Source organism: Linepithema humile, chromosome 2, assembly GCF_040581485.1.
Source record: "Linepithema humile isolate Giens D197 chromosome 2, Lhum_UNIL_v1.0, whole genome shotgun sequence".
Taxonomy (NCBI): domain Eukaryota; kingdom Metazoa; phylum Arthropoda; class Insecta; order Hymenoptera; family Formicidae; genus Linepithema; species Linepithema humile.
This window is the reverse complement of record NC_090129.1, coordinates 35,687,955-35,706,859: the sequence shown is the minus strand read 5'-3', so window position 1 is coordinate 35,706,859 and position 18,905 is coordinate 35,687,955. Positions and strand designations below refer to the sequence as shown.

Sequence of the window (18,905 nt, the reverse complement as noted above, 5' to 3'; positions counted from 1 at the left end):
TAGTAAAATAGTGATTGATCAACCCTAGATCGTTCAAACCCCGTTTACTCGAAAACGCTATATGAGTTTTCTATAACATAGATCAGAAAATCATCGTAAAGAATCGTAACTCGATTACAACGCTAACTATATTCAGCCAAGTATAAATATTATTGTTCGAGGACTCGGACCAAGATCTCGGATCGAGTTCTAGCATCGTGGACACAAGGCTTTACTGAGGATTCAAAGCGTTTGCTAAGTGCGCAGACGCAACTTTATTCCCACGACAGCGCATCACTGATCGGACGCAGTATGAATCCTCCAATACGTACGTATCACGCTGGACAATTTTCTTTAGAAATGCGCCATTATTTTAAACACAACCGGAAGCGTACAGAGACATCTACGAAAGAAAACTGCAGAAAGTCGAACGTTTAAAAGCTAACGGTCTTGAATCGTCACCTGAAGGTGTTTGTCCGTTTAAATCGCACTGCGTTTCTTGTAGCCCTCGTACTTGGGTCTCGCAGAAAATCAACGTAAAATTGACATGCATATTTGGAACACTGACGAATGAAGCTTGGATGAAAAAGTTTATTTGAGCAAATTTTTCGGTACATATTTTATCACGCTGATTCAGTTGCGTTGGTTCATCGATGTTCATCGAGGTTTGTCTTATTTTAAATTAACGAAAAGTTTTCCAGGAACGCATCGTGTACTGACTAAAAGCTGCTTGCATTTGCATAATGACACATCTGAGATATATGAAGGAGCTGAACAATCTAACTCGCATGGACGAAGCTATCAAAGGCCCGATTCCGCGATGGCAGAAGAAATGTGCGGAAACGTCGAATTTGAGGTAACAGTCTGAGATTTTCATAGAATCTAATTGTTGATAGCGTAATATATATTATTTGAATGAAAGAAATCGAGTTTAGGTACAAATTATTTGATTTTTAATACGAACATGTTTGATGTTTAATATAAAAATATTGTTCGACACACATGTGCTTTATATTTCAGTGTTAATCTTAGTTTAAACTCATCAAAGAAACTGAACTCTAGTACTTTGGGAAAAAGCCCGATGAAAAATGGCAAGACTAAGAAAACTCCTTCCAAAATCATGAGAAAGTCTCCAAGTAAGATTTGTCTAACATTTATATTGTCAAAAAATATAATTAATTAAGACAGTGAGTTTGTTTTGCTATATATTTGTACAAGTTAGACAATGCTTACACGCTATTAGTATATAGTTCTAATTGGCAATTATTACCTGGTTAAATCTATGTGTAGATAGCCAGTCTTTTAAATTTCTCACAGGTCGTGCTACTACTCCAGCCAAGACACCAAATGGTGGCGACAGGTTCATTCCTTCAAGATCCACTACCAATTTTGATTTGAGTCATTATAAGGTACATAAATGAGTATTTTATGATTTAACTTATTTTCTTCAAGATATTTTAATATATTGTAATAACATGTGTGTTTGAATGTTTTTTTCTGTTTTAGATTCTTCAACAACAGAACGCAGAACAGGATGGAGATAGATCTGACATTAGTCCTTCGAAACGAGAAATGCAACGCCTCATGGGAGAGAATCTCCATGGTGGTAATATAAATAACATGAGGGTTTTATCTTACCAGATTAAAGCACCGGCGCCACCAGATGGATATCAAAATCCTTTGAAAGTTTTGTATAGCCAAACTAAAACACCAGCCAGTGTAAGAGCTTCTACAAGATATATACCGCAAAACTCTGATAGAATATTGGATGCGCCGGAAATCATTGATGATTATTGTGAGTCTCTATCATTTCATATTCTTATTGATGAAATATACGAGTGAATTTGAGAACAAAAATTTCATGTTTTACAGATTTAAATTTAGTGGACTGGTCAAAGAACAACATTTTAGCTGTGGCGCTCGGTCCCAATGTATATTTATGGGACGCTGGAACTGGAACTATAGAACAATTATTCGGATTGGAAGGAAACGATTATGTGTGCTCAGTTGCATGGATTCAGGAAGGTCCGCACTTGGCAGTGGGCACCACGATAGGAAATACAGAATTGTGGGACTGTAGTCAAATGAAAAGAATGCGCGTTATGAATGGACATGTAACCAGAGTGGGTTCTCTTTCTTGGAACTCCCATGTATTATCAAGCGGATGCAGGTAACAGATGGAATACACCAAATAATCAGTTTTACACAATTATCTTGCTCTTAAGCTTGAATTCCAAAAATAATTAATTGGTATTTTTTATAACATTAATGTAATTTTAAAATTGTTGCTTTTTAATTGTTGAATATAATGAAACTTAAAAATTAAATGTGTTTATATTGAAAATTTTAGAGATCACTAAAAGTGAATTGTAACTAAAACTAAAATTACACACACATACACAGCTGAAGCTAAATGTTATCGTTGTTTTAAAGATTGGGCAAAATAGTGCATCATGATGTCAGACAACGAGATCATATGATCTCGACTGTAAATGCACATAATCAAGAAATATGTGGCTTGAAATGGTCACCCGATGGACAATATTTGGCCAGTGGTGGTAACGACAACATGCTGCAGATCTGGTCATTGGCCACTGGACAAAATTCTCAGACACAGCCTATTTATTCATTCAATCATCATCAAGCTGCTGTAAAAGCGCTTGCTTGGTGCCCTTGGCAGAATAACATACTCGCGAGCGGTGGCGGTACTGCTGATCGGACTATTAGATTCTGGAACTGCAACACAGGCAAGTTATAGAGGAAATCGCTTGTAAATACGCAAAGTACAACAATAAATTAAAATATAGACTAAATTCAACGATATGGCAGTAAGAAAAATAAATATAACGACCGATAATAAAAAATAAAATAAAAAATTGCGACAAGATAAAAATATCGAATACAACCTTTTGTTTATTACAGGTGCTTGTTTAAATGCGGTGGATACAAAATCTCAGGTTTGTGCTTTGTTGTGGTCTACAAATTACAAAGAGATCATTTCCGGACATGGATACGCGCAAAATCAGCTAACAATTTGGAAATATCCGATGATGACGAAAGTCGCAGAACTTACGGGGCACACTAGTCGTGTTTTGCACCTCGCCATGTCTCCGGACGGAACTACGGTACTTAGCGCCGGTGCTGATGAAACGTTAAGGCTGTGGAAATGTTTTCAGATGGATCCACACAAAAAGAAAGAATGTAGCGAAGTAAGATCGGTTGCATCTAGGCTTAAGCAATCAATTCGATAAAATTAAAGCGTCGCTAAATCATTGCAGTATTTATTTTTATTAATCGATTGTATATGATCGGTATGTAATATATAAGCAGAGGAGCTAGGAAGTGGTACGTTACTATCGCCAAACGCCGCACATTGAGTAAGATTGACTTTATTAAATCGATTGATCGATATATTTTATAGAAGAAAATTATAAAAATTGATGAATTGAAACAGTACTTGATTATTAGAATATATATTTCTCTGTACATGCATCTGATAGTATATTGTGTATATTGTTAAGCAATCTAAAACAAGCTTTTATCAAGTGTGTCAAATCTTAAAATTTGTGTTACACGGTTACATGTAGGTTGTACACGGGACAATGTCTCTAGAATAATAATTACAAATGTAGGAATAAATGAATCCTTTTTATACTGATATTTTATACTGTTTCGCGTGTTTCACACACACAATAAAGTTTTTATCGAATAATCCGCTTATTACTAATCTTTAATGAAAAATTTAATAGAATTGCTAAAATTTTCCAAATCTGTTTATTGCGAATAACAATGAATAATTTTTCGTTTCTATCGATTAGTGTTTTATTAACAGTTTTTATATTTTTAGATATTAGTCACAGCTTTGGCATAAGGGGTGAGAATACGTCAATTTGATACATTAATACAATAGATTTTTAATATTGCATTAATCTGAATGCAGAATATAGATGTAGAAGTTGTATAAAAAATTGATGTATAATACATGAGTCTTATTTAATATTGGTATCTGGCCCCCTTTCTCTATCTCACATTCGTTCGTTCTCTCCCCTCTCCTTTTCTTTTCACACCTGCACGCAAGCCTTTATATCCGATGCATTACAAATCCATTCAGGTGATTCTTAACAGGTTTCAAACCTACCTAAGCCAATTAATCTTGTGCACACTATTAATACGATGAATAAATAAAATAAAAATAGTAATGGACACATGTCGCACTTCAGGATATTATAAAAAAATATGGTAAAATATGATACTTTCTTAATATATGACACGCAGAGAAATTCAGGTTTATTTACAAAATGGTTACACAATACGACGCTGTGAAATAAGGCGGCCATCACGCAATCGCTGAAGCTTTTGATAAAATATGAGTGAAATAGAAAATAGAAACATTCCATTGAAATCTCAAAGCAAGCATTCCGATCAACCGTATTCTACGGATATCTGCAACGAAGATGATCATGATTGGTGGGCAAGCGACAGTGGTTCCAGCACAGGATCATATTACTCGGATACCGATAGGTAATTTGATTACATGGCATTCCGAAAGATATATATATATATTTTTTTTTTTTTTTTTTTTTTACATTACTTAATATAATTACAGTTCTGTGGTTGAATGGGAGGCGGAGATTAGACCAAACGGAGAAGTATTCTATATAGAATCTGCAGAAGAAAGTTTGTTGGAGGATCCCACAACTTTGGACAAGAGTAACAGTCCTCAGCCTGATTTGACACGTCGTCGTAGCACAAGAGCTGGCAAACTGCTCCGTCTTATCAGACGCAAGGAAAGTAAGCGATGGAGCACGAGAAATAAAAGGATCAACAATAGTATAATTGGCAATACACTTGTTCAGGAGAAAGGAGATGGAAGCGGGAACAAGGAAGTCACATTTCGAGATTTCCAGGTATTAATTGAGGGTGAAAAATAACTGTGAAAAGTGAAACGGTAATTTAAAAGTAAACAGTTTCAAGAAGTTGTGAAAAACTTAGCTATAAACAGATAATTTAATGCTATTTACAGTAATTATGTGTCTCTAAAAATTAAAATGTTGTGTATGACATTATATTCAAGATTGTGCCTCTCTTTATAAATGTAATTATTTACAATATCAGGCAGGAGAAATGCGAGAAGTCACATTATGGGTCGATCCAGAAAGGAGGCACAAATTGGGAAGAAGGGCAACCTTGTGCGAAGCGTACTTTGGTATCACACCAGGTGTATTCTCGGATAAAGTGAGAGTTATGGTAGCAGGATTTATACCGGACGGTGAAGCTATAAAGAACAAAAATATAAAAATTGGAGATTGGTTGCGGAGTGTGAATTCAAACGATGTTACTTCTCAAAATTTAGATCAGATATTATCTGAAATCACGAAGCCATCAAATGTAAGACACTGATAAATTTGTTGAAAAATCCAATTTGCTCTAAAGTTAAATCAATCATCTCGAAGTCATTTAAGAAAAAAAGATGAAAAATTTCTTGTTTGCAGGTAACATTAGAATTGCAAAGAGTAGCTGGCGTTGATGTTACTGCAAAGTTATCGAGAACAAATGTGCCAAAAGTAACGAGATTTTATGTAAAAAAAAAAAAAAAATAGACGTAGATATGATACGCATGAGATTAAAATTTGCCGATTATATATTTTTAGCAATCAATATTAGCCCAATATTTGGTGAATAAAGAGAATAATAATCCTTTGATGGAATCATTGTTGGATTATTCATTGGGCGTGATATATTTAAAAACTGCGGATCTTTCGGAAATGGGACAGGAGTTTCAAGGTGTATTGTACACATTTCCGCGATCCGAAACTAAAAACGCGTATTCTTCCTTGTGTACGGCAAGAGGAGCATTTATAACTCTTAATCATTTGTTGCCCGGTGTAGCAGGCCAGCAACCTGTTAGGTATATATATTTGCATATATCATTACGAATATAAATATTATATGTAAAAAACGACATATTCTTCATTGAATGTTATATTATACAGCACAACTGTTTACATAGCTGAAGAAGAAATGCATGTCGTGTATACATCTCGCGATGATGAGTTACTTTTGATAGCTTTACCTGATAAATGGTGAGTTTTACTTAAGAGTGCAATAGAAACAAAAAAATAGCAATCATTTTGATACATAATTTTTGCCGAATGTTTTTTTTTTTTTTTTAGTTGTACTACTCAGGAGGCTGTCAAAATTACAGAGGATATTGTCAGAACATTAGAATTTACTTACCAGTCCTTGACAAAATGCTTTACTTCTCAGGAAAACCAATCTTCGTTGGATCATCTTTTCACACTGATTATGCACAGATTAGTGACCGTTAAAGATTCCTGCAAAGATACTGATGTTAGAAAAAATCCGGCGACGCAGCAAAATAGTGCAGAAAATACGGAAAATTATAAATTTAGAAGCGCCTTCTCAGTAGCAAGTTTTATACAGCTGCCGAGAGACGCGCAGATACAAATAGATGCTGCATTAAGCGAGATGGAAGCTATGGATTACAGAGATTGGGTATATCAGCTTTATTTTAGCTTTATATATTATATATTGTTAAACCGCACTGGACGTTTGATAAACAAGCTTGTCGATAGAATGAGGATCCCCTGGACTGTCAGAGGTTGTACACCATTATAGGCAGCTGCGTTTATCACAAATGTCATCTTTTGGGATCCCACTTGCCTCACGAAGATTTGATAGATGTGCACTCGTTTCTGAGACACAACGGTCTGCTGAATCTGGTGAGTCAGGAGCAAGTCAAGTGCCTCGTTCTGTGGAAACAGATCTATCCATCGTCTTGTAATCATGGGAACGTCGACGGTGGCGATAGCGGGCAATTGTTGATACCAAATGGAAAATGGTTTTTGCTGGTTATCGGATACGGTCACGATTTATTAGCGGTTCTGTTGGAATCTGGAGGGTGTACTGCAAAGTAAGTGTACAATCATTATTTTAGATATATATATATCATATACATGACATAAAAGAGTACATTTTTCCAAGTTTTATTATTTAATCAGGTATAATAACACGATAGGCCCGGATGTGTTTTATGTGGAGGAAGCTCAGGAAACACTGAAGCATGTGCAAAAAATAGGAGTCACAACATTGGCTTCAAAGTGGATTTCATCCAATGCTAGGCCAGAAGTAATACTGTATGAGGAGCAAACAACGACAAAGGCCTCGTCCAGTATAACGGAGAATTTATTTGGTTTAATCAAATCGTCTGACATGCAAAACATACTGCCTAAGCAAACTATCAATTCTACTATTAATAAAAAGCAAGAGTTACCTTCTATCTTAAAGAAACGTAATTCTGAGGAAAGTCCTGTGATCTCGGGTTCCGGTAAGTTATCAATTGTACAGAAGGAATGGAATATATTAATTCAGAAATTATTACGCATAATATAATTATTACGCATAGTGTATTCCTTACAAACGTCCGAAGATTCGCTTAGCCAAGGAACGGGCGGTATTAGTGAAATGAGTGACGAGGCGATGCCTATTCTCGGAAGACGAGCGACTAGAGAAAAGATCAATTCAGCATCAAGATATTCCGACGACAGTGATTCGGATATCGACATATATAAGGTAGCTCTATATAATGTTTGAAACTCATTAAAATTGCAATATAAAAAATTTTTAATTTGAACAGATGTGCTAATAACAAAGACAAATAACGTATGTTGCAAACATATCTATACTAATATAGCTATACTAATATATCTGTCAACCTTTTTACAGAATGATAGTCATGTGCTTACAATGGATATATCTAACATACGAGAGAATTTGTTAAATCAAGCGGAATACTTGATACCGAAAAAATTAACTGCGGGTGATAAAAATTACCTCTATCACTATATCCATCTAGACACGGTGGAAGGAATTCTATTATCGTCAATACCTATTCAAAGCAAGGACAAGGATAATAAGATCATTATCAATTTCAACAAATGCGTGCACGTTATTCATAGATTATTGCACAATACAGTGAGATTTAAAAAGATGTTGAATCAAGACATAGACAAAACCGTGATCAATAGAAGCTTAATCGCTGTTAAAGAACATGGTGTATTGTTCGAATGGGAAAATACAGCTTTTTGGGTAATTGGACGTCTCTACACAAATCCTCATCCGAAAGAGTTGTATGTGTGCCATCAAGACTCTGCGCCTCAAAATTTGATCGAAATAGCTTTTCAGTTACATTCGTAACCATATTATACAATATTATATGTTCATATAGAAAACATTGTCATATTTTGACAATTTTTATTTTGTGAAAATTAGCTTCTATGTATACGCAACGTAAATATATTAATATATTAATAATCTCTAATATTTTACAATAGATAGAATTTTGCAGAAAAATTAATTTTTCATAATATAAGATTTATAATATATTAATATTTTATACATTTACATATTAAGTTTTGCGCATTTTAAACTTTTAAATACATCATTTATAAAAATTTGTTTTTAGAAATAGTATAACTTTATAATAAAATAAATTTTATTCATCTTGTGTATCTGACTCATCGTCGTAGCTATACCGAACTGGAGGAACTTTTATACAAATACATGCCCCAGCCATTTTGCTGCCATAATGTCCTGCCCAAAATGACTGGTCCATTCCACCATGCATGAAGCTAATCTTTCTAAGGCCTTCTCCATAGTTTTCAAACACATGTGAAACCTGTTTGTGTAAAGAGCGTATAAAAAATTGGAGATAATATCTGTCACATTTAACTTTTCATTAAATATCACTACGAATAATTTTATAGATACTCACTTGTAACCATTGGTTCTGCTTATCACCTATCAAGTTTTCTTGAAATTTAAATTCGTCTAATGTTTTTACGTTTCTGTTGGTGTCGTCTCCAATTCCCAACAATTTAACTTGACATTCGTATACCGCTGGGCAGTCCCACCTAGCGCTATAGTATTCACTCACCTACAACATGTACAATATTACAATTTACGATTGCAGCTTCTACATGCTTGATCTAATTTCACATAGTCTAGCTATATCAAATCTCATATAACTCTATACATAAAATTTGATATAAATTGTATTACATTTGACATACCGCTATAGGTGGTTGTAAAACATCCAAAACATATGGATGCAATCCCTCGGCTACCAAATCTACAATCTGTGTTTTAATACAGTTGTAATAAGATGTTGTGAAGCAGATCTGTTTTCCCTCAAACACAGGCTCAGTCAGTGGTAAATCTGGTACACCAGCTGGTGGTCTCTCGATTGCCCAACAGTCACCGCCCTCGTGAACAACATGCCAATGCTTCTTGCCATGCTCTCCGGAATGGTTCTTCAGCAAGTTCCTCTCGAATGGCTTCTTTTTGCATATGAGGTAGAACATCTCCCAAGGTACTTGCTCATGCCGAGGAAATGATTTGCCCAGTGTCATTTCTGCCTTCTTGCGCCAGACATAACTCTGTATCAGCACCTTCCAGCGCTTGCAAACTAATTGACAATTCAACAGAGTCTTGTGATCTATGTGACAGAAGATCTCCGCCAACAATTCGGCTGGTACGTATCTGTCGCAGACTACCAGGCCGTTATCACTCTCTTCATCATACTCTACACGAGGAGTAACGCTCATAATTACGTCGTGCAACTGTCCCATATCACCTGTCAACAAACGGTAACGAGATGTTACGACAAGACGACGATATCGTAAATGTTATTTTGATACGAGGATAAAATTGATCGAGGTGTATCCGTAGGAAACGTATTGTCATCGCAATTTTGCTTATTACGCTATTATCGAAACGCTGCGTATCGTCGTAAGACGTAGAGTTTCCAACGTGACATTGACCTGGATCGCGAACCTTGTTGTGGATTTCTGTAATTACGCCCGTGTGTAACGTGGCGTACTTGAACGTACTACGTCAATCGTTAACATTAGATCGATGCGGCGCGTATGCTCGATGTAAATATAATGCATTTCGCCCGATGTTCCACGTTAAGTTCTCCGTTATATCGTTCTATCTGAATTAAAGTATCGAAATGTCAAAAGCGAAATGAGTAAAGGCAGCGGACTTACGAATGCTCTCGCAGGATCTTTGCTTGTTGTGTACGGTGAATAATGCGAACCGGCTGTACGCCTAGTTTTATGAGTCATAATTTGTGACGAAAGACACGTGAAATCTATCCACCGAATAAATGCAAATTCCGCGTTAAACATATGGCTTGCCTCAGCCACGCACAGCTCGCATTAGTGCTTAACTTTTTATCCGTTCACATTCGTTTTCTTTCAACGAAAATTTGTCAGGGATCAAAACAACCGTATTAATGTCTATTTGGACAGATCTTCGTAAATGCATATGCAAGAAAAGTCGATCTTGCACTAAGAAGGGACCATATTTTTTCTTGCAAGATGCAGGATTGGTTAATTTTTCTGTGCGCGATACACATAAATTTGTTGTAATTTATAAATTGGTATATTAGAATCTATAAATTTTTACAAATTTGATGTTATCTATTAAAAGTAAAATACAAAAATAGGTACAAAGAAAACTTTTACATAACTTTTTACAAAATTGTTTATTTTTGAACAAATGCATATGGGAAATAAAAAGGAAAGAAATGGAAACAAAGAGGGATTAAAATAATTATAAGCGATTATGTTGAATGTGCTTTTATCTTCTGCAGAATTGTAGATTTGATGTTACAATACAAAACACACCGTTCGTACTTAAAGGAAATAAGTACGTGGTTTTCGAACACTGAACAGTGGCATACGATTTCTGTGATGGATTCGCTTAGGCAACGGAAACTTGATTTTAGAATCGTGGAACTGTTTGACCTGGGGTCTGCGACAATTTGCAGCCTTAACAACTTCCACCTTAATTATCTGTATAGAGTGAGCTCGTGCGCGATGACGAGCACCCATGTCTCTGTAGCACTGTGTTACAGCTCCACTTACAGAGAGATCCCTATATTCCCTGTACATGTTATGTGTACCGGATCGGGAATCGTACCTCAACCAAATTCCAAAGTTCTTAATCTTGATCGGAGTTTTCTCTGGAATCTGAAATAACAGTTTCTTTTTTAGCTTATGCATTGCTTATCAGATACATAGGTAAAGATTGTTATGTTATTTTTTTCTTAAAACAATCAGTATTTACAATAATTACAATGTAATACTATGTAAAGTGATATATGGCTACCTGTTTAAGAGACACAATTTCTCCAGTAGACTTCTTGAATTTTTTCAACTGACGCAAGAAGTACCAAAACCTTGATTTGGCTACTATTGCATCAGGGGCAAATATTCTCATTTTATATAGAGGTGTAGTTTTCTCCTTCTCAGTAGGGAGTTTACGCCCTATCACCTCAAATTCCTTCAACTAAAAAAGAAAAGAAAAAAATAATTATTTCCATGTTCATAAAAAATTATGATTTGCCTATATTGAGTATGTGTTGGCATGCACAATTAGGCCTGATCTACAATGTGCTTCTTGCATATTGTTTCTTGCTCTTTGCCTTTTGTATTCTTGTGTTTCACGTATTTATCACACGGAGTCAAGAAATATCATCGTTTACAATTTGTACTTTCTGAATTTCCGAAGAAAAATATTATTTAGCAAGAGTAGAAGCAGAAAGGCAGAGAACAAAAACTAAAAAGCACATTGTAAATTCTTTACTTTATAGGTTATGTCATGGTAAATGTATTACTTTAAAACTATTTAACATTTTTACGGAAATTATAACCAAGTATTCGATGCTCCTGGTAAAAAAAAAATAGTGTTTGATGTGAATCTTGTATATTTTTTGCGAAAAATTTGCAAAACATACTTACTTCGCCCTTTGCCTTCATCGTGCGGTATGTAGAGTTCTATGATAAACCGGAAAGAGACTACGGCCATGCTGCATGACGGAAGTTCGTGTGCGGCCATTTAACTTCTTTCAAATGTCATGTAATGCACATTTTCTACTATTTTCATACAAAAATTAAAATGTTTATACAAAATATTATATGAAAAAATTGATTTTACATTTTACGTATCAATCTCTTATATGTAATAAAGATTAAAGAATAAATTCTAGACCGGGGAGGATTTTTACAATAAAATTTTGTACATTTCTTTCGTATGTTTCTTTCACTAATATATGCAATTAAAAAATATTAATGTAATAAAATTTAGAAATAGAAAATTAAAAAATTAAATTTAAGATTTATGAGTAGAAAAATGAGTAAAAAGATGAGAGGCGGACATAAACTTAAATATGTTAAGTGTTTACTTGACCTTGTATTTAGTCTCGTACTTAATCTTGTACATACAGACGTTACGAATAATACATAGAATACATCCTATACATGTATTTGTTCCAATACATTAATAATAATTAGACTGAACCGTATTTGTGTATTTTTCGTTATAAAGACATCTTGCGACCCTCTATGGATATATCCACTGCTCTTCTTGCAGATTTCATTCGCTTGCTATCTATATAATTCTTCATATGTTTCTCGAATCGACTCATTTGCTTCTTAGTGCTCTGCGTGGTAGAACAAGATATTACAATTGTATAAAAACACAATTGAGAAATTGGGTACAACAATAGTGTGAATCGAGAAAATATACATGTTTACAGGGAATTGAATTTAATCCGTTATATTAAATAATTTAAGATAAATATATGTGTGAGCGCGTACCCTACTAATGTCAATATCCGATTTCCAATCAGGTCGTATAACGTAATCTTTATTAGACGGTCTAGGAACCCGAGCTCTTCCCACCCATCCAGGATCTCCCGGTCTCAGCGGCCTGTAGATATTGGAAAGCATTTATAATAACAGAATATTAATAATTGATAAAATTGTTAGTCAATATCAACGATAGTACTTGGCATCTCCTTTCAAGGCTTTATTAATATCTTGTGATTTTTGGAAAGATCCTCCGTCCTCTGTTTTTCTTCTCTTCTGAGGCGTCTGTTCGAGATCCCTTTGCATTCTTTCTTCCTTCGATAGCGCCTTGAAATCCGCAGACAAATTAAAGATGGGTCGAGCCCACTCATTGATCAATTTTCCAGCGCGTTCTTTGTTCTCCTTTGTTTCTTTTGGGTGCTTATAAAGATACATTACAGCTTTTCCAATGCCAGACTGCTTCAGTGAACTCTGATCAATTTTTGGGAACTGTAAACGTAACAAGTAACATAATATTAATATATTATGAATATACTTTTTTATTGAGCGAGATCTCATATAATCTTACCTCCCATAATAGTTTCAGAAGGTTGTCTCTAATTTTGAGAGATGGCAATGAACGATCAGGCATCGGTGCTAACCAATCGGTAAGAACTGACAACACGTTATGTTCCAAAAATGCCAACTGTAGATCGTGCTTCTTCAGTTGCGATAATACTTTCGATAACATGGCGATTTTATTAGTCGCAGGTTTATTTTGTTGATTCAACTTTCTATCTTCTTCAGCCGCACTCTTCATGTCCGACAATAATTGCGCTATAATATCGTCGTTATCATTAATAATGTCAATATCTTTTCGTTTACGCCTACGAGATTGTTCCTCTTTCTTCCGTGCTAGCATTCGATCAAAATCAGACATTGAGTCATCCCTGAAAGTATTAAACTTTATGAATGTATAAACTGTTTTGTACAATTTTCAGATAATAACTCTTCCGCTATACTCTTATATTTTAATTCATTCTTTGCTCTTGAATGATAGAAATGTTGGGAAAAAAAGAAAAAAATGTGTCAAAATTATCCACAAAAAGCTATATTTTTTTAAGTAGCTACTTAAAAAGTGGTGACGTAACTAATTAAATAACTACGATCTATAAGTCATTGTTGTCGATTATTGTTGCGAATTGGTCTTGTATATAAAATAACTAGCATCCCCCGTCTCGGCTTCGCCCGAGATAATAGTGTGACCGAATCATACGTATTGGAAGTGATATTTTCCAAAAGTCGTTTAAAGGGACTCGGGGCGGATTTAACTTTATACATTTTACATTACATGAAATCCTGTTTCAATAACATTCAGAATTTTTTTTAGTTAAATTTCAAAGATATTGACAAATCCATAAAAACACAAAAACTACAAAAAATACATTTTACCCCCTTTCATCACCTTAAGGGTGGAATTTCAAAAAATCCAGAAATTGATTTTTAGGCATTTGTATGAGAAACTTTTATAAGCAAAAACCAAGTCGATATCTCAGATTGTATAAAAGAAATTCGTAAAAATACATTTCACCCCCTTAAGAGTGAAATTAAAAAAAATCCTCTCTTAATGAGCACCTACACCATGGTAGGAATATACCATCAAAATTTCAAGTCGATCGGTGCAGCCGTTTGGGTTGGGGGTTGATGAGTCAGTCAGTCAGTCAGGAAGCTCTTTTACTAGGTGCGCAACTAAGTTTCCGGGTTTCACACATGAATGGCGCTAACGATACATGTAGTCGATATACATGTCTAAAGTTGTGTTTTTTTATTAACTTGGACATCTGTCAACAATAACCAGTCATAATACCAACACATATTGCAACGCAAAAATATTTTTTCTAACAATAAAGATGTCGAGTTTTGTGCCAAATAAACAGCATTTGCGGGAAGCTTTGCTTTTCTGCTTCAACTTGAAAGAAAATGCAGCTGAAGCACGCCGTTTGCTTGAGAAAGCCTACGGCGAACATGCACAATCGAAAACTACTTGTGAAGATTGGTTTAAACGCTTTAGAAATGGCGATTTCGACACTGAGGACAAGGAGCGCTCCGGAAGACCAAAAACATTTGAGGACGCCGATCTGCAAGCGTTATTGGATGAAAATGATACGCAAACACAAGACAACAACAACTGATAAATTTGAACCATGCATTGCTCGAAAAACGGCCAGAATGGGACACGAGACACGAACGAGTGATATTGCAGCACGACAACGTTCCGTGCCATCGCACTTCCATCGTCCAGGACACCATGAAAACGCTGAAATGGGATCTGCTACCGCACCCGCTGTATTCACCAGACCTGGCCCCTTCCAATTATCACTTGTTCCGGTCGATGGCACATGGCTTAGCTGGGCTACACTTGGCCAATTTCGAAGAAGTGCAAAACTGATTGGATAAATGGTTTCGATGCAAAGACGCGTCGTTTTATCGTCGCGGTATTCATGTATTGCCAGAGAGATGGCAAAAATGTGTAGCTAGCGAGGGACGATACTTTGAATAAACCGTTTTTTGTATTTCTCTTGAAATTTTCCATTTTGCATTGATAAAAAAAAACCCGGAAACTTAATTGCGCACCTAGTATATATACAGATTATACTTTGAAAAGAAATGTTTATCATCTTCCTAAACATAAATCTATTACTTACAAATATCTGCTGCTCCTGGATAGCATATATTAATAATAGATAATATTATTTATATTACATTTTGTATATTTTTTAAAATAAATTCTATAAAAAGTAAAACTTATTCAATTTTCCAAAAGCTACGTGCCTTTCAATATTACAATTATATGCTACATCCTTTATTTTAAATTAATGTAAACTATATAGATTTTTAATTCTTATGTTAGAGAGAAATAAGATTTGATATATTTTGTATAAATCTATACACATATTGTAGTTGAATATATACTTACATTCCACCACTGGTAATAATTCCATCGTCGGAATCTTCATTATCCTGTTGTTCATTAATAGCTTCCCCAACCAATTGTTTATTTTCATGATCTTCACCCTCTTCCTCTTGCTGTGCGTCGTCATCCTTTTTCCTTTCGTCTCCATCTTCATGTTCAGAATCTGATAATTCCTGCCTCGTTCGTTTCTTTGCTTTAGCTTCATCAGTCTCTTCTTCAGAATCCGATAATACTCTGCTTCGTTTTCTGATTACTCCATCCGAATCTCTGCTCGGACTTCTAGACCTTCGGGATCCAGAGGCCGATCTAGATCTCGATTTAGACCGAGATTTGGAACGAGAGGAATGTCTGGATCTAGCGGCCGATCCGGATCTTGATCTCGATCTCGAACGTGATTTAGAATGTGATCTTGACCGCGAGCGTGAGTGTGACCTCGAACGCGTTCCTGAACGTGATCTCGAACCCGACTTTGATCTCGACCGAGATCGCGATCTTGATCTTGATACAGATTTTCTGGACTCTGAACGTGATCTCGAACGTGAGACTCTTGAACCAGAGGGAGACCTCGATTTAGATTTATTGGAACGCGAACTGGATCTAGACCTTGACCGCGAATCTTTTCTCGAGCGTACCGGAGATGTGGAACCTTTACGCGATCCCGAGATAGATCTTGATTTGCTTCTCGATCCAGACTTGTGCGATCTCGATCGCGATCTTGAACGCGAACCTTTTCTCGAACCTGATAAAGATCTGGATTTCGAAGGTGATCTCGATTTTCTAGATCCGGAACCAGATCTCGACCTAGACCTTGATTTGGATTTTTTGTCCACTGAAATGGACCGAGATCTAGAATGGGAGGTCTTCTTTAATTCGGGAGAACCATCTCTAGAATCATTCACAGAGCGTGATTTTGACCTTGAACGTGATTGTCTGACAGGCGCTGAAGGGGATTGATGTGGCGATACCGAAGGTGAACGAGAATCTTTCTTTGATCCAGATGGAGATCCTGACCTCGACCTTGAACCACCTTTGATTTCTTTTGGACTAGCTGATCTTGATCGTGACCTAGATCTTGTATGAAAAGACTTGGGAGTACCCGACCGGGAACGTGAATGAACTGATGCCTTCAAAGAGCCAGAACGAGAACGGGATCGGGATCGAGATCGGGATCGGGATTGGGATCGAGATCGAGATCGAGATCGAGAATGAGACCGAGAACGTGATTTTGAACGAGATCGTGATTTAGAAACTACCTGGGGTGAGGATCTAGAAGATGAATGAAAATTTGTCTTTGGCGAAGCACATTTAGATTGATTGTCGCTTGGCTTTGCCGAGTTTGATCTAGATCTGGAACGTGAATTATTCCTCGATGCTGCTGCATGAGAACTTCTGGACGCAGAACGAGAAGAACTTGGAGATCTTGAACCCGACTTCACAGAATGATGTGAATGTGCTGGTGATTGGGAGACATTTCTTGCATTTGTTTCCATAGGTTCTGGCGAATGGGATTTAGAACATGATCTAGATACTATGCTTCTTCTGCCATTTGATGGTGAAACAGATCCACTTGGTGAGAGTGATCTGGATGGCGATCTAGAATAAGATTTTCTAGAGCTTGCATTAGAATGAACAGAAACTGGTGATCCATTTTGTACCGGAGACGATTGCCTGGACCTAAAACATTTAACTATAATTAAAAAAAAATATATAAACAATTAAACAAGCAAGCATAAATGATTAATACCTAGCAGGTGAAGATTTAGGACTAGCAGAATTTGATTTCGATTTACTTTGTGCTACATTACTGTCTGATCTTTGCGAATCTGGAGTAGCACTTCGAGATTTAGCATGTTCATCGTCAGAGTCACTTCTTTCGTCTTAAACAAATAGATAGTAGATAAAATATCTTGATAAGAGTTTAATTTATCAGATTAATTAGATAGAATTTTTTAAAGAACTTTATAAGAAAGTACATAATCAAATAATATGAATAACATTTAATTAATATCAAAATTATTTTTCTAAAGTATATATTTTTTTATAAAGATCTTCAAAAAAGTTGCATAATAGTTTATAAAAAAGTTAATATAAATACTCTTACCTTCAAAACCCATGACATCAATGTCTAGATATAATCAAGAATTTGATTGTTGTTAAAACCATTAAAATATTGCGTCAGTTAATTCAACTGCCTCTAAAGTAGTATAGACGTAATGTTTTTTTATCTTTAATAACAACTCGAGATCATTTAATTTGCACAAGTGATATGTTTGTTTTTTTTCCACAGTTACTTAGATGAACACAAATGGATTATTGTGTCTCGGTACCACTTTTCTTCCTTTCTATTCTGCTTTATTCCTGTCCAGACAAGTTTTTTCTTACATTTTTTTATAGAGCCAATCACCAGATCTTTCGACAATATGAACAATATAAGTCTTTAGTTACACAATCGTTAACCTACAAGTATTGAGGGATAATCCAAAAAGGTGATCTTTTTTTTCTTCCAACAAATTGATATTTCTGTATTGCTGAGTAGAGTTAGCAAAAAATAAATGCATTACTCCTTTTTAGAGAATATCCTTCGATCACTTGAAGCGTTTGATCATACATACAAGAAATTGCCGGAATAGCTATACACATGTATACACGTATATGTTTCAATTAACATAACACTATCTTCAAGTATCGGAAGCATCGGAAGCATCACGAACACAGTAATGTTAGATGAGCGTCAATAAACTCATACGAGAGCCAAATATGGTGCAAAAGGCGCAAAATTTCCTATTGGACATCGGCTTCACGCACACGAGTATACTCATATATCGTGCTTTTAGATTTGGTTTTTTAGAAAAGTGCATAATTAACGAGTAAATCTAATTTTTCTTTGAGGGAGAAAAATGTCACCATTTTGATCATCATATACGATTGTTGCTCAACAGTTGCATATTATGGCTATGTTCCGAAATTCGCTGCCAGTACTGAAAATCTACAATATACGTTACATAAACTGTAGATTTTCAGTACTGGCAGTGAATTTCGGAATACAGCCTTTGTTGCAACTTTGCAGACATGTTTTCTGAACGATTTAGAATATCAATAAAATCAATATCAATAAAAAGAGCATGAGGAAATGGACTAATCCATCGACTGTGTGCGAATTGTTACACAACAAGTTGCACAGTCTGATGCTGACTTAAGGCCGGTTCTACAATAAGTTCCAACTGTCCCGTCGCAAATGCTCCGTCTTACCAGAAATAACTAAAAATAGCGCTTTTCAATTAGTAGTTGCTATCCTT

The 18,905-nt window shown here is 35.5% G+C and overlaps 5 protein-coding genes across 12 annotated transcripts; 2 read left to right on the top strand and 3 right to left on the bottom strand.

Moving 5' to 3' along the window:
* Nucleotides 1-699: 699 nt before the first annotated feature.
* fzy (cell division cycle 20 protein fzy) lies at nt 700-3,976 on the top strand. 2 transcript variants are annotated; one of them, XM_012379403.2, is made up of 7 exons: nt 700-835; nt 1,000-1,115; nt 1,297-1,388; nt 1,486-1,774; nt 1,852-2,149; nt 2,413-2,726; nt 2,902-3,976. In XM_012379403.2, the coding sequence occupies exons 1-7, from the start codon at nt 723-725 to the stop codon at nt 3,228-3,230; spliced, it is 1,551 nt and encodes a 516-aa protein (XP_012234826.1). In that variant the 5' UTR covers nt 700-722; the 3' UTR covers nt 3,231-3,976. The 2 variants fall into 2 exon arrangements, with proteins under 2 accessions (XP_012234826.1, XP_012234825.1); XM_012379402.2 differs by having other exon boundaries at nt 1,270-1,388.
* Nucleotides 3,977-4,345: 369 nt separating this feature from the next.
* in (protein inturned) lies at nt 4,346-8,501 on the top strand. Its single transcript, XM_012379400.2, has 11 exons — nt 4,346-4,500; nt 4,586-4,886; nt 5,095-5,367; nt 5,472-5,543; nt 5,631-5,887; nt 5,973-6,062; nt 6,153-6,495; nt 6,576-6,913; nt 7,002-7,327; nt 7,406-7,572; nt 7,726-8,501. Exons 1-11 carry the CDS (start codon nt 4,346-4,348, stop codon nt 8,194-8,196), a joined length of 2,793 nt encoding a protein of 930 aa, XP_012234823.1. The 3' UTR covers nt 8,197-8,501.
* On the bottom strand, nt 8,369-10,353 carry LOC105679338 (F-box only protein 44-like). Of its 4 annotated transcripts, none has more exons than XM_012379281.2 (4): nt 10,050-10,353; nt 9,072-9,634; nt 8,774-8,935; nt 8,369-8,677 (listed from the first exon to the last, which is right to left on the bottom strand). In XM_012379281.2, the coding sequence occupies exons 2-4, from the start codon at nt 9,627-9,629 to the stop codon at nt 8,495-8,497; spliced, it is 903 nt and encodes a 300-aa protein (XP_012234704.1). In that variant the 5' UTR covers nt 9,630-9,634; nt 10,050-10,353; the 3' UTR covers nt 8,369-8,494. The 4 variants fall into 4 exon arrangements, with proteins under 4 accessions (XP_012234704.1, XP_012234705.1, XP_012234707.1 ...); XM_012379282.2 differs by lacking the exon at nt 10,050-10,353 and adding an exon at nt 9,763-10,023; XM_012379284.2 differs by lacking the exon at nt 10,050-10,353 and adding an exon at nt 9,822-10,023.
* A 274-nt stretch (nt 10,354-10,627) lies between these two features.
* RpL18A (ribosomal protein L18A) lies at nt 10,628-11,966 on the bottom strand. Its single transcript, XM_012379287.2, has 3 exons — nt 11,808-11,966; nt 11,176-11,355; nt 10,628-11,036 (listed from the first exon to the last, which is right to left on the bottom strand). Exons 1-3 carry the CDS (start codon nt 11,823-11,825, stop codon nt 10,701-10,703), a joined length of 534 nt encoding a protein of 177 aa, XP_012234710.1. The 5' UTR covers nt 11,826-11,966; the 3' UTR covers nt 10,628-10,700.
* A 272-nt stretch (nt 11,967-12,238) lies between these two features.
* LOC105679380 (IWS1-like protein) lies at nt 12,239-18,540 on the bottom strand. Of its 4 annotated transcripts, none has more exons than XM_067350014.1 (9): nt 18,071-18,540; nt 17,711-17,967; nt 17,354-17,486; nt 15,613-17,283; nt 15,341-15,355; nt 13,225-13,585; nt 12,856-13,145; nt 12,666-12,777; nt 12,239-12,508 (listed from the first exon to the last, which is right to left on the bottom strand). In XM_067350014.1, exons 2-9 carry the CDS (start codon nt 17,721-17,723, stop codon nt 12,386-12,388), a joined length of 2,718 nt encoding a protein of 905 aa, XP_067206115.1. In that variant the 5' UTR covers nt 17,724-17,967; nt 18,071-18,540; the 3' UTR covers nt 12,239-12,385. The 4 variants fall into 4 exon arrangements, with proteins under 4 accessions (XP_067206115.1, XP_067206117.1, XP_067206116.1 ...); XM_067350016.1 differs by having other exon boundaries at nt 18,222-18,540; XM_067350015.1 differs by having other exon boundaries at nt 17,711-18,540.
* Between the last annotated feature and the right edge of the window lie 365 nt (nt 18,541-18,905).